Below are 13,889 nucleotides of genomic sequence, written 5' to 3'. Positions count from 1 at the left end.
CGGTGCAGTCCTATGGTGTTGCTTTGTTCTCCTGGCTCCCTGGCGAGGGACATCGAGGGCCTGTGCCGGGCCAGGTGAGTATATGTATTGAGGGGCCGTGTCGCTGGAGGTGCAAAGCTGCCCTACGGCAAGAGAGAGTGACAGGGCAGGAAGCCTATTGCTTCTTGCTCTGTCAGTCAGAGCGCCACAGTATTTAACTGTGAGCATTCATCATGCAGGCCCCATTAGTGCACGAGCCCCGTAGCAGTGGCGTGGTCTGCTTTTACACCACTGAATGGAGCGGTGACTGAGCATGCGTGGTGTGGCTCCAATCACTTGGGCCAAGTGACCTCTGTTGTGATTGTTGGAGACCCTGCAGTCCCAGACCCCCCACCAATTGGCTTGTTATCTCCTAACCTGTAGATAAGGAATAATGTTTAATTTCGGGATAACACCTTTTAAAGGGATTTCACTTTACTGCTTTTCTCCCCATAAATCTATTCAACTCCTTGTTTCCTTTTAAGTTGTGACCCTGCTTTTGTACTGTAATAGAGCACACTCGTTTCCATAATCTCTTTGCTGACAGGCTTAGGGTCCCATTCCACGGGACGATTATCGTTTGCATAATCGTTAACGATAAACGATCCAAATGACCGCTATTGCGAAAGACCTGGAATCGTTCACCCATTTACATGGAACAATAATCGTTACTTATGACAGTTTCAGAATTGCTTGTACACATGTGTAATTTCACATAATCTATATTTATATATATATATTTTTTTATGGACAACCCCTTTTAATCTTGTCCCAGCTATGGCCAATATGTCATTAAAGGGGTAGTCCCAGCTATGGCCAATATGTCATTAAAGGGGTTGATCTATAGTATATGGGATAATCTAGTGCTGCAGACCACCCACACCCGGCCACCCAGCTATGCAGCCCTGTTCACGTGAATGGATCCTCCGCACAGCAGAAGCTGAAGACAGAAGTCTGGAACAAAAGAACACAGTCATTCGGCCAGAGAGATCATTGAGGCACCGATTTTTATTTTTTTGTGTGTTTTTTTATCATTCTTTGCTTCTTACGTTAGATTTTCTCTAAGAACGTCAACTTCTTGGGAGTTCTCTAAAAGTTTACCGCTTCCAGAAGAGGATTCCGAATTGCAGCCAGTTTCCTGATGGATGAACAAACTCTTAAGGTTACATCGGGTTCATCAGGAAGCTACAGTCCCGATAAGGGGGATTGTGCGGAAGTAAAAAACCTTAAATAACCTTCCGATATTTTATAGGGATTTCTATGCTGTTTGGATCTAGGTATACGATGGCCATTATTATAATGGGGTCACTGAGGTAACCTGGTGCTTTTATAATCCACCCTGTAAAAAAAAATAAAAATCTAGGCCAGTGGTGGATTATAGAGCGCTGCGGTCCCAGGTAGGAGCGGAGGTTTTTATAGAGGTTCTGTATAGACTGGTACCTGGATGCTAAGAGGTTAAGGCTTGTTCCCTAGCTGTTGATTTGGTAAGAATCCTATGCTCCTTGCAGATTTTCTGGAGTGCCAAGGAGTGAGTCACAGGCTCTAGCGTTTATTTATATCGTGCTGAGCTTACCGCTGCCATTTCCTGACTATCTGCCAGGGATGCACACACAGCTTGCAGGCCTGTGGTGAGCGCTGCAATGGATTTCTGTTAACACAGGCCCGTTCCTGGTCCCTTAGCATTGCCCTCAATGTCTGGGCAGAGTAGTAGATGATGCGTCTGCATTATTTATACATTTTTGAATTTTTTATGATTTACAAAAAGTTCCTGTCACTACAACCAGTCCACCTTGAGGTTTTCTCATGCCTCATTGAAGACAACATCTCCTGCTGCACAGAAGAAGCCTTGAGATATTCCAGGACTGTGGATAACTACGTTATACTAGGAGACTGGGGGGGATAGAATATTTATTTAAAGGGATTTAATAAACAGCAAATGTGTTCTTAGAGAAGTTTTTCCCTTGAAGGGTTTCTGCACTTTGAACAGTTGCTATGTGTTATAACCATTCCTACACAATAAGGTGAATGCAAAGTGTCCTGCTGGAATTGCCATCAATTGGTGGGGAAGCTAGCAGTAAGTGTTATGTTTTCCTGCAGTGCCACCACAGGAGAAATGAAGCATTACACACCTAATTTTGTAAATGAGAGGCCTGGCTTTGTAATACAGGATGGGAGAGGTCCTCTAGAGAAAGAGACCCTCTATGTGACTGCTGTGTTTCTGGCCAAGAGAGGAGAATCTGAAACAGAGTAGGATACCATCAGCTTCCAAGACCCCTGTGAGTGGGAAATAGGAAGTCTGGGATATTGGGGTCTAACGCTGTCCCGCCTAAACGTTCTATAATTCTAGCCTTTACATTTTGTGTAACTTTCTTGGATTAAAGGGATAGTCCAGCAACATTTTTTTTCTTTCAAATCGACTGGTGTCCTAAAGATATATAGATTTGTAGTTTACTTTTATTTAAAAATCTTAAGCCTTCCTGTACTTATTAGCTGCTGTATGTCCTGAAGGAAGTGGTGTATTCTTTCCAGTCTGACACAGTGCTCTCTGCTGCCACCTCTGTCCATGTCAGGAACTGTCCAGAACAGGATAGGTTTTTTTTATAGGGATTTGTTACTGCTCTGTTAAGGACAGAGGTTTCAGCAGAGAGTCTTTTGTCAGACTCGAAAGAATATGCAGCACACCGGGGTGCGTGGGAAGAGTGAGGGGGATGAGGAGAGGATGATGGTGATGGTAGTCTCTCCTGGTAGTGTGGCGCTGAGCTCCTCTGTGAGGGGATGCACTGAGGGCTGCAGGGGGAGAGTTTGCTATACCTGCAGGATGGCTGGAACTTGTCACGGTCACAGGTGGGCCCGAGGGCTTCTGCAGGTACAGGGGGACTCTCTGGCGCTTCCCGGGTATCACTCTCTCTTCTGTGGCTGCTGCAGCGGTTTCTGTAGGGGGGCTGCACCCGTGTGTAAGGTGGTCGGTGGTGTGGACTTGTAGTTCCCCCGGGCCAACCCCAAAATACTGCTGCCTGGTAATATGGCCCTTGATGGTGGTGTGGTGCAGGTGGACCAGACAACAGGGAGACAAGGAGGGAGGCAGTGTACCACCACTCCTTTACTGTTAGTCTTGCAGATGTTATACAGTCCTTTGGTACACAGCGGTGACTACTGGCGGCTTTGGCTGGGTTACTGTACTTGTGAGAGCCTGGTGGTGGTAGAGGGACGACCTGCCTCAGGTCCTGGTCTGCCAGTACGTGTGGGACGCTGGTGAGCACGGTGATCCTGTGGACTTCTCCCCAATGGCGCTTGAGTCTGCTTTTCCCTCCCTGTCTGCTAGGGAGCTTCCTGCTTCCGTTACTGGGCCGGGCCTTAGGCCACAACTTTCGGGTCCCAGAGGTATCCAGGGGTCCTAGTCAATCCTACCCCCCGAATGTCAGGAAGATGGGTGCCGAGGCCTACGTTAACTCGGCTCCCTACTACAGCCAAGTCTCTCCACTTAGGGTGTCTGTCTTTAGGATTCCCACTGACTGTATATGTGCTGCCCCTTTCCTGAGGGGGCACCTGACAAACTGTCTCTCAGGGTCTCTCTTTCTCTCACCTCCAGCTGTTTGTTCTCTTCCTGCTCTGTGTAAGATCTTTCTCCTTGTTCCCCTCAGCAGCTTCTCTCTCTGTGGTGATCTCCTGAGGTGATGTTATCCCCTCTACAGCTGGTCACTTGTCTCACTGGTCTCTTGTCTCCTGTCTCAGCTAAGCACTGCAACAGCCAGCCTTATATAGGGGGCCTATCTGCATAACCACACCCCCTTCTAGCAACTTCCTAAGCTTACCACACTACCTAGAGCAGTTCCCACTACGATCAGTAGATGTCGCTGTAGTGTGTTGTGCGCAGTGAAAAGCATGTAACCCATCTCTGCCTGCCAGTTACAGGTACAGAGAAATACACAGAACAGTTACACATAAGACATGTTAACTCCTAAAATATATAATAACACTTGTTGACAGGTGCCATCCTCAGCCCAGCCACAGGAACCATGCTCTGGTATACTACAAATACACTTCCTGCAGGACATACAGCAGCTGAAAAGTACTTGAAGACTTTCTAAAATCAGTTGATTTAGAATTTTATTTTTTAATGATGAAAGTTATTGTTCATGTCATGACCTGAATTTTGCCATGACTGTGACCAGATCCATCCTGCGGTGCCTGCCGGTTGCAATGTGACCATGTTTACTTTCAGTAGCTGCAAAACATGTCACATGGTCCCAGCCTTTATAAAGGGACCTCTGTGTTGCTCACACTTTTTTCTATGATAGTGGTATTATAGCATCAATCTTCTTGGAGCCAACCTTTCCACTTGTGGATATGAGACAACACTCACTATTTAAGGGGTTGTTTGTTATAACATGGTGACTGTCTTCCAATAACAGCGCCACACCAATCCATGTCTTGCAGTGCAGGGGGCTGAGCTGCAGTGCTGTATACAACTAATGAGGAGTTAGGTTTAGCCCATTGGTCAGGTTGTGTGTGGTTTTTTTTTGTTTTTTTTTAACTTTAATCTTTTCACTAGGCAATATGGCTTCATGGCATCGGTGTCATTGAGGTCATTGCGCTTGGTACTCCTGTTTATTTCTGGTGTCCCCCGTGTGGAGCAGATGCCGGCACAGTCGGGGTGCTGCCGTAATTAGCAAACGTCAGTGAACATTGTCGTCTTCCATCCGTTTTACCTGCACCCTGCCTGCTCGTAGCAGATGGTCGGGGCACAAGGTGCACGGGCAGCTTGTGGTCCGTACCTAACGTGATCCTGAAGCCTGCATGTGAGCTGGCACAATGTACATCTGCCAGGCAGTTCTGTGCCAGCCTGTCTGCCCTAAAGCTTGGGAGGTTGCCACAGGCCAGAAGCAGAATTCCTTAAGGAAAGTTGCAAGTGTATCTCTGGTGTTACATAATAGAGACATCAATTTCTAATTACTTCATGTTAAACTTTTGGCACACCGAGCCTCCAAGGGAACGCGCAGGGAATTCAATTGCTTTTGCAGTGTTTAAAGATGATGTTACGGCACCATTAAGAAGATGGGGAAACTTAAGAAACGCTGCAGAGAAACTATCAAAAGTTATCTGTCTTGGTGCATGGTGGGACGTGACTGCCCGACGTTTCTTGCAGGAAAAATAATAGCGGTGAATTAGAGGGCGCTGACTGCCAATCTAGCATATGGTATGCTCGCCTACAGCTCTCACCCCACTAAGGTGCCTAGGAATCTTCTCTAGTGTTTAACACAGCTGCCCCCCCCTCCAAATTCCCTGACTTCATCAAGCCTAGTCTTTGACCACTAGGGGGAAATTACAAGGCAAACAAACAGCCGAGCCTGACTAAAGTGCATGGAGGCCTATAGGCGAAGGCTAAAAATACAACTGGTGTCTGGCATGATCCCAGTGATCTGCAGGTTCAGAGCAAAAGCCAAGGTGGACATGGAACTCCTTGCAGTCGGCACATGCGGCTTTGGTATAGTAGTAGTCATGACCCTCTCAAAAAAGCAGTATGAGGGAAGAACCGTTCACTTAGGACCCCTGTTCAATGTTAGGCTATGTCCCCAGGCCCCCATGTCTTAACCAATGGCCAGGCAACATTTCAGATAGTCCTGGCAATACTGTTTCTATCAACATTGTGTATCTGCACCTTACATGGGCCGATTATTAGCCAAACAAACCAATAATCAGTGTAATAGGCCCAACTGATCAGCGACGAAAACAAGCTCATTTGTTGGATGATTGTGCGGATTTGATAGGTTTCATCAGTCATCGGCCACAAATCACACTGTGTATAGTAGGACAAAAGTGGCTGATAGAGATGAGTGCATTTTGAGCGTTTTCAAGTCTGATAATTTGGCATTTGATTACGGTGGCTAAAGAAGTTGAATGCAACCCTAAGGACTCCGGGAAAACAGATACAGCATATAGCTGTTTTTCCAGACTCCCTAGGGCTTCAGCTAACTTCTTCAGTGACTGTTATTTGAATACCGAATGATCAGACTGTCACATCATATCCTTGCTCTCCAAGTGGTTTCACTCTTCCTTTGCCCAGCGTACACTGATCACAAGGCAGTGCTTGATGCCGCCACAACCTAGGCATCGCGTAACCACCACTCACTTGTTCCTTCACATCTTCCTCATGTCAGAACTGTTCACCGATCGGCAATGCCACAACCCGAAATCGGGTGCATGCAGCATCTTTCCGATGTAAATTTTTAATTTATACAGAAGGTCTTGGCAGTGCCCGGCACTGGTTTGTACACCAAACTACTTCACAGTGCGAAATGTGGGGGCTCTGGACCAAGAAATTATCTTGTAATTAAATAATTTATCCTCCCTGTGAAGCGGAATCTATTTGTGCTGATAATGTGCCGGGCTGTGTCTGCTGGCGTTGGCATGCGTTCTTATGAATGTCCTCTGTCGACGTGTAATTACATTTTCTTCTCTGTTTTTGAGCTTGGCAAAAATATCCGCCTCAAACAAAATAGAGCGCACAATTCCTCATTCTTCAAGCCTTGTTTCTGTCCTGGACGACGCTCACAGATGCAGAAATAGATCTCCATTATCTTGGTAGATAATCGGTGCTCTAAGGTTGACATGTTGCTAGCAAATACTGCAAGAAACCTCCGACCTGCTGACGACAAGGGGAAGCCACTTAGGGGGGATGGGCAGCATAACGCCCTATTTTTAGTAGGACAATTTTCTCATTCTTGATATGGGTGGTGCCTGCTGTCATATTACACGTAATTCTCCAGATCAAGGCTTTTTTATTAGTTTTTTTTACATTTACATATTACACAAGATCATAGCCGATCCACTTCAGGCTGGGGCTTACATGTGCGACCACCATGACTGGACATGTTAGGTGGACGTTCTAAAAGTGGATGAAAAGAGCAGCCAGGCCTCCATAACAAGTATTTAATGGTAATACCAGACACAGGAGAATTTTTATTTTATTTTTTAGAAATAGACGTGTTATGTCAAGACTTTTGGTCATGGTAACACCTGAGCTTAGATTCTTCTCCTCTGTTTATGACTGATACAATGGTCCCCATGGTCCCCAAGATTTTTGACTATCTGGAACACTCAGTTACTCTGTGTCGATCGCGTCTCTTGTATTCTTTGGATTAAGATGAACACTTATGATAGCCCTTGGGCTTTATATGGCCTGGATCACAGTTTGACCATTGACCTGCACCTGGAGTAGGAGCTCCACCAAACTAATATTGATGGTCTATCCTGAGGACATTGGTTGTCCCACCATTAGACATTACTCTTATTAGGTATGAGAAAAGGGGGGTTCTTAGACACCCTCTTTTAATGTCACTCCACATATATGAAGTTCACACTTTTCCCAGTGTATGGTTTCTTATCACTTGCACGTTCTATAAGCTTGACGTTTTTATGCTGCACATTTTTCGTCGGCCCTTTACCACATTCATAGGTCTCAGGCCCCTTCTACCTTATGTTGCAGTGTTTGGGGTCTCAGTAGTGTACGGCGGTCTGTGTGGCCCAGCGGAGATACATCCTTCCTTCCTTCCTTCTTGCTGGCTGCTGGTATCCTGTGCTGCGGCCCCCTCCTCCTGTACTGAGTGGTGTAGTTATGAATATTTATGGCTGTTATCATGCTGCAGGAGTAGGAGTTGCTTGCCTGTCCTAACGCCCACACCTCTTCTCTGGGCACAGAGCTCAGTATGAATACATCTCTTATAGACACTGCTTTACTCCAGTGTTACAGATCTGCCTCATACACCTCCCTTATCTCCATTCATGGTGGGCATACAGGGTCCCGATAGATGACCACCTCTCAATCCATGCATTTTAGCATTTTTATTTTTTTTTTTAAACAAGGTCAGGTCTCAAATTTGGATAGGCAGCAGTGGTTGTTTCTATGGCAGGATGCCACGGGGGAATTGGCAGGCAATAATACTCGGGACGAGGGTGGGATGCGTAAATGAGTTTCATCGCTACTGTCAACATCATACGTCAGTAAAGCTGGCGGTTCACGGAGATGATGAAAATAGCAGAATGCCTGGGCTTATCCAGTAGTATGACGCAGTGTCCGTGGCGGCGTCTCCTAACCTATAGCATCTATCAGATTCGGACTAGGTTGGTTTTCTGTCTTGGTGACAACCAAAATGTTGTAATAGACATTGGAGGAGGGGGTGTGATCTTACATTTACATGCATTTTTGGTTGGATAGTCACCTTACCTAGAGTTTTCCCAATATCAAATGTCAATATCTGACAGCCCAGCTGGTCAAGAGAATAAAGATGTCTTGTCCTCAGTGGTCAACCACCGCTCCATGTATTCTCTCAGGCTTCTAAAGATTGCTTGGTGCGGTATTTGGCCATATATCTCCCATAGGTAGGTAATGAGAAATCATTATATAATTATAGGGATTGACAATCCGTAGTATTTTGGCATCACCCTCTATAAGCATGAACATGGCCTGGACAGAGTAAAACTTTTCACGTGCTGCTTCTGGCTCGCTGAGTGTTTGTTTTTCTCCTGGCATGGTACTTGGTTTTGTTCCTTACCTGGTCACATGAGTACTTGGGATCCAGTTGGTATGAGTACAGCATGCTTGGTATAATCCAGTTATCGCTCATTCTCTAAGGACAAACACATTTAAGCCATATCAATGAATGATATAAGTCTCTGATTGTTAGGGTTTCAGTCCTCTAGGATCCCTGGTGATCCTAAGAATAAAGGGGCCACCTCTTTATTTAGGTGAACAGGTCTGACTACTCGATCATCCTTTATAGGGAATATATTGCCTATTTTTTTATCTTCATTATTGCCAGATACTGGAACACATGTGTTTTAGGTTTTCTCTTTCTTTCCATTTTTTTTTTACTAACTTTTTTTTTATTGTTCATTATTATGGGGGCAGCCATCTTGCCTGAGCGGTTTTCATCAGCATATAGTAATATACTTTACAGCTAGCCCCATAGACAGAGACAACAATGGACTGAAGTTGCTCCATTGACATAAATGAGAAACATTAGTGAGCATACTTTTTTTTTTTTTTTTTTTAAACCTTTGAGGAGCTCATTCCATAGGAAGAGGTGGAGACTGAACTGTGATCTTCATCTATTGACCTCTGTTTCACTGTACAGATCACTTTACAGTAGCTTAGATCGTCTATTAGTTGGCCTACTTCTAGGCCAAAATGTTGGCACAATTTTTGATGCATGATGTTGCATAAAAGTTCAGCCAATTTACGAAAATAGTCTAGAACACACAGTGAAACAGAGTTCAAGAGGACACAGTAAGATGTTAGTTGGGGGAAAGATCAGAAGCAACGTGAGAAAATATGACTTTACTGAAAGAGTAGTAGATACTTGGAGCAAACTTTCAGCAGATGTGGTTGGTAAATCTACAATAACAGAATTTAAACATGCCTGGGATAAACATATATCTATCCTAAGATAAGAATGGAAATACTAATAGGGCAGACTAGATGGACCCAGTGGTCTTTTTCTGCCAACAATCTGAGTAAATTGATGAGTAATTTGACAACTGGGTGTTAACAATCACTCTTGTCCGAGGGGTGTGTCCTCCTACAGAGCCCTGATTGGACAGTGGTAAACTGTAAGGACATGCCCCCCAAATGTCAAAGTCCAGTAATAAAGGAACGTTGAAGTGTAGAATTCTGCGATGCTTTGGGATTGATCTTTTATAGGGAATAGATCTATATAGACAGGGAAAGGTCATTGGCACTGATAACTATTTAACATTTATTTTAGCAATGATTGTCCTAGTTATAGTCCTGCTCATGTTAACATTTTCCTTTTATCACTTTATGTGTTACAGGTCTGACGGTGAGAACTCCAGGACGGTGAGGTGAGTTGACTTTCTTTATCATTCGTGTTCTTCTTTTTCCGCTTGGGCGTCCATTCTGGGGAAGGGGGGGGGGGGCATTGTGATATTATTTTATCTTGTATTTAGAGCGAGAGAGACTCCACTTTGGGTTCAGTTCATCCTACAACTCTTCTTAGTCATGGACTCTGGCTTTCGGTAGTCATTGTAGGGTTCTCTGGCGGTTGCTAAGTATGGGTCTAAGCATTGCCCATTTACTTTGTACAGTATATATGTGCGCTCTTTCTTTCCCATTGGTGTGTGCCGGTGGTGCGTGCCAGGAAGTGTTGTCATTTGCCGCAGTTTACACAGTTTAACCAGCTCTGTTATACCGTGTAGATTACAATCTTTTGTTAGCACATTCTCTCACTGTTAAATTGGTCTTTTCACTAGAGCAGCACAACATCGCGGAGCGTGCTCGATTTAGACAAGACTTGTTAGTTTTGCAGCTATTTTCAGGCATTGCTCGCCGCCTTTTATACTACAAGAAAAAAAAATCTTAGAGACGTCCAAAAATGGAACTGTGATTAAAGCCATAATCCCGACTCCTTGTAAAGTAATCCAGTTATCTCTTATATGTAGGATATGTGGTTTAGCCTTCTATGCAGGTATCACTTTAAGTCAAACAAACAATAACATTCTGATACTGACAGCTCGAGAATCGCATACTGTTGCATTATTGAACTCAGTGTATTAAAGGTATGCATTCAGCTCCAGAGCTCCCCCTATTGGTATCTATGTGTTATAAGATATAAAGTGTTTTCCAGATGCAGAATTGGGGATAACTAGCTGATCCGTTTGGACTCTCAGCCTTCGGATGAAATAAAACCCAGAGATCATTTGTTCACCAGGTGAATGAAGCAGCAAGGCTTGCTCGGCCATTGCTCTATTGACTGTCCATAGGATTTCTAAACATAGCAGAGTCTAGTGCTAGGAAGGTCACCCTGTGGTGTGAATGGAGCCGCACTTGAGCATGCACGTGACTGCTCCATTCACTCGAGGGGACGGTTGGGGTTTGTGGGACCCATTCTGATAAGCTGGTTATCCCCATCCTAATTTTTAATCTTGGCATAATCCCTTTTGGGACAGTCTAATATCTTTGGTTCTGAGCCTTAGATTGTGCTGTGATTTACTGCTGGGAAAGGTGGAGAGAGCGCTTCCGCGTTCACAATAGGAATAGAGTCTTTACTGTACACTTTTCATACAGACTTCCTTTTTTTCTTCCTAGGGGAGGTTGTGTAATTTCTTTTTTTTTTATTTTGCTTTCACTTTTACTTTATGACTATACTTCTCTGACCTCTAACCTGTGTGACAGCTCTGCTCCTGTCAGTGCTGCAGCACAGAGCTCTGTATACTGCAAGCTGAATTATGGGAGATCGGATATTAGCAGTCATCTTTAAAGAGGTTAAAGGGGGGCGGGGGTCTGATATATGGGCGAACCCCCAATGTTCCCTATAACCGCTCCACTGCCGTCAAGAATTCTTGAAGTATTTCTTCTCATTTTATCATCATTTTATCATCTCCACCTAAGTCTGTTGCCTATTACTGGAGGTCTCCGCGCTCTTACGATAAGCGAGCTTGCTGAGTTAATTGCGACACTTGCAGCGCGGCATCTGTAATTACTAGTGTTGATCCTCCAGAAATGGACAGACTCGCTGTCAGTCTCTGCAGGGTATATGATTCACGGATGACTACCATCGGCCCCCTCTATTTGTTGCATTTAGGAAAGGTACTAAATGGTGGAATTTGGGCCCTAGAATGTAAAATGCACGAAACTCTTTCTGCTGGATATCAGAATGGGGTTCCATCACCCCAGTGTGAACCCAACTGTATCTAAATTTCAGTATCCTATAACCCAGCATATCTTATATCCCAAGTTAGAGGGGTTGTCCAGGCAAAGTTGTTTCTTTTATATGATCCCCAGGGAGGTGGAAAATAAAAAGAGAATACTCGCTCTTACCTTACTCATCTGCTGGCACCAGGGTCACACAGCTCTGGTCTCTGTCGCAGAAGACCTCCTGGTTTGGGGGAATGATGCCACAGGCCCGCTTACCAGATCAGTGGCTGAGTGACCCTGAGATGTCATGACACCTGTCGCGTGAAACTGACGCTGGCAGGGGAGTGAGGGGGTGTGTATGGGTGTCTTTTTTTTGTTTTTGTTTTCTTTCCTAATCAAGGTCTTTCCGAATGTAGAAAATACCGGTATGATCAAAACTTGTCATTGCCTAGAATAAAATCTTTCTGGCTGAATAGAATTATTATATACACCTAGATTGAGTTAAAGCACAGCCCATAAATTTTTCCCAGAAAATCTGAACAGATAAACATCATTTCAGGACCCTGTAGCCACAACACACAGGAGGGATTCTTTATTGTAATAGCACTGAGACTATCAAACTCTCAGCAGCCTTTTGGATCAACACAGATGGGTTATAGGTTTGGCCTTATAGACCGTTGTCTGTATTGGATGACAATAGATAGAGAATGGCCCTGACCAATTGTTATCCTTGGTTAGATTGGCCTAATGACGTTTATAGTCACAGAACCACATTGCCTTTTAAGTATCTCCTCGCCGTTTGAGTCTGTAAATCGCAGTATTAATGAAACAGAATTGTTTGCATGAAAGTGACAAATTGTAAGGGTGGAGCGTGAGAATATCAAAGGAAACCACCGCGTGCGTGATGTCCCAGTGCAGATTTCCCCACAAGGACTGGAACACGCTGTATGCGTCAAGGGCTGTAATGAGCTTCATGTGGATGGGGGGCGATAGCTATCGGTGACAGGCGATCGCTGTCTGCAGTAGACATGGATGTCTAGCAGTGCCGGAAAAATTTAAGGAGATCATATTAGCAGCAGATGGAGTTGTGTCATAGGTAAAGCCTGCAACGTGAATCACCATGAGATTATTATTAGTTTTATGGTTGGGAACGAGAAATCCGTAGGGTAACTATTAGTCGGAGTAAATTTTGTTCTGCCGAAGATAAGCCCAGAGGGGTAACTAGAAGATCTTTGTTCACAAACTATGCAAAATTGGTATTGGGGACCCCACCCCCCATTTAGGTTTAATCATACCCCCTATAGCTACAGGTCTGGGCAGACTAATTTCCAGTGGAAGGGCCTAGGCACTCTGGCCCTGGTCCTCCAACAATGTAGTTGAAGAGTTGATAAAGGTCCAAGTAGACCCCTAACAGTGTCAATTCCAGACATGTCTATAAGAAAAATCACTGAATGTCTGGATTCCCCTTATACATGTCTTTTGACATGGGGCCTGCAGCGATAAATTAGCACAACGGGCAGTTGGGTTGCATTGGCGAGTATCCTATGCCCAGTAAGTGTGGTACATGGTTTATTAAACTGAATAGGATCCATGCACATTATTTGCCGAGCCCCAGGTGGTTGCAGAAACAACACAACCAACGAGTATTCCCGATGTCCGGGCAGTCAGGGAAGGATTCCTGGACAACCTCTATAAATAATGGGTTGTGTTGATACCTCTAGTTCTGTAGTTTTGCAGAGCACAATCTCTAATAGGACAGACTGCTTGTTCTCTAAAGTATTGGAACCTTGAAAGGTGGCTTTCTTATTTGTCACCGAAACAAAAGAAGGCACCTCTGGAGCTGCCCGCCATCACTGAGCTGGCAGCGCCCTTGGTTTAATATATAGGCTGAGCTGGTAATGTCAAGGTCCTTTCCCTCCAGTTCCTCATTCAGATGCTTTGGTTAGTAAATTTTATTTATGTTATAATCCCCACGTGTCTGTGTATTTGTGTTTATGTAGGTGTCTGTATACCGTATGTGTGTGTGTGTATATATATATATATAATATGCATCAGGATAATTTGAGGTTTGCTGGGCACCCTCCAGCTACGCGCTGCTGTGAGCAGACTCCAGTCTTTAATAAGGAAGACTCTGTAGTGTTGCTAAGAAAATAAGATACAAATGGCAGGAGACAAGAGAACGGTTTACGTGCCGGTAATTGACTGCGCGGAGTTTGGA

General features: G+C 44.6%; 1 protein-coding gene across 3 annotated transcripts in view; it reads left to right on the top strand.

Moving 5' to 3' along the window:
* IQSEC2 (IQ motif and Sec7 domain ArfGEF 2) overlaps positions 1–13,889 on the top strand; it is a 142,312-nt gene that overhangs the window by 41,527 nt on the left and 86,896 nt on the right. For all 3 annotated transcript variants that reach the window (XM_069943042.1, XM_069943045.1, XM_069943048.1), the window contains exon 3: positions 9,850–9,879. In XM_069943042.1, the coding sequence (XP_069799143.1) occupies positions 9,850–9,879 (30 nt within the window). The remainder of the gene's footprint in view (positions 1–9,849; positions 9,880–13,889) is intronic.

Source organism: Dendropsophus ebraccatus, chromosome 10, assembly GCF_027789765.1.
Source record: "Dendropsophus ebraccatus isolate aDenEbr1 chromosome 10, aDenEbr1.pat, whole genome shotgun sequence".
NCBI classification, from domain to species: domain Eukaryota; kingdom Metazoa; phylum Chordata; class Amphibia; order Anura; family Hylidae; genus Dendropsophus; species Dendropsophus ebraccatus.
This window is presented reverse-complemented; position numbering and strand designations above follow the sequence as displayed.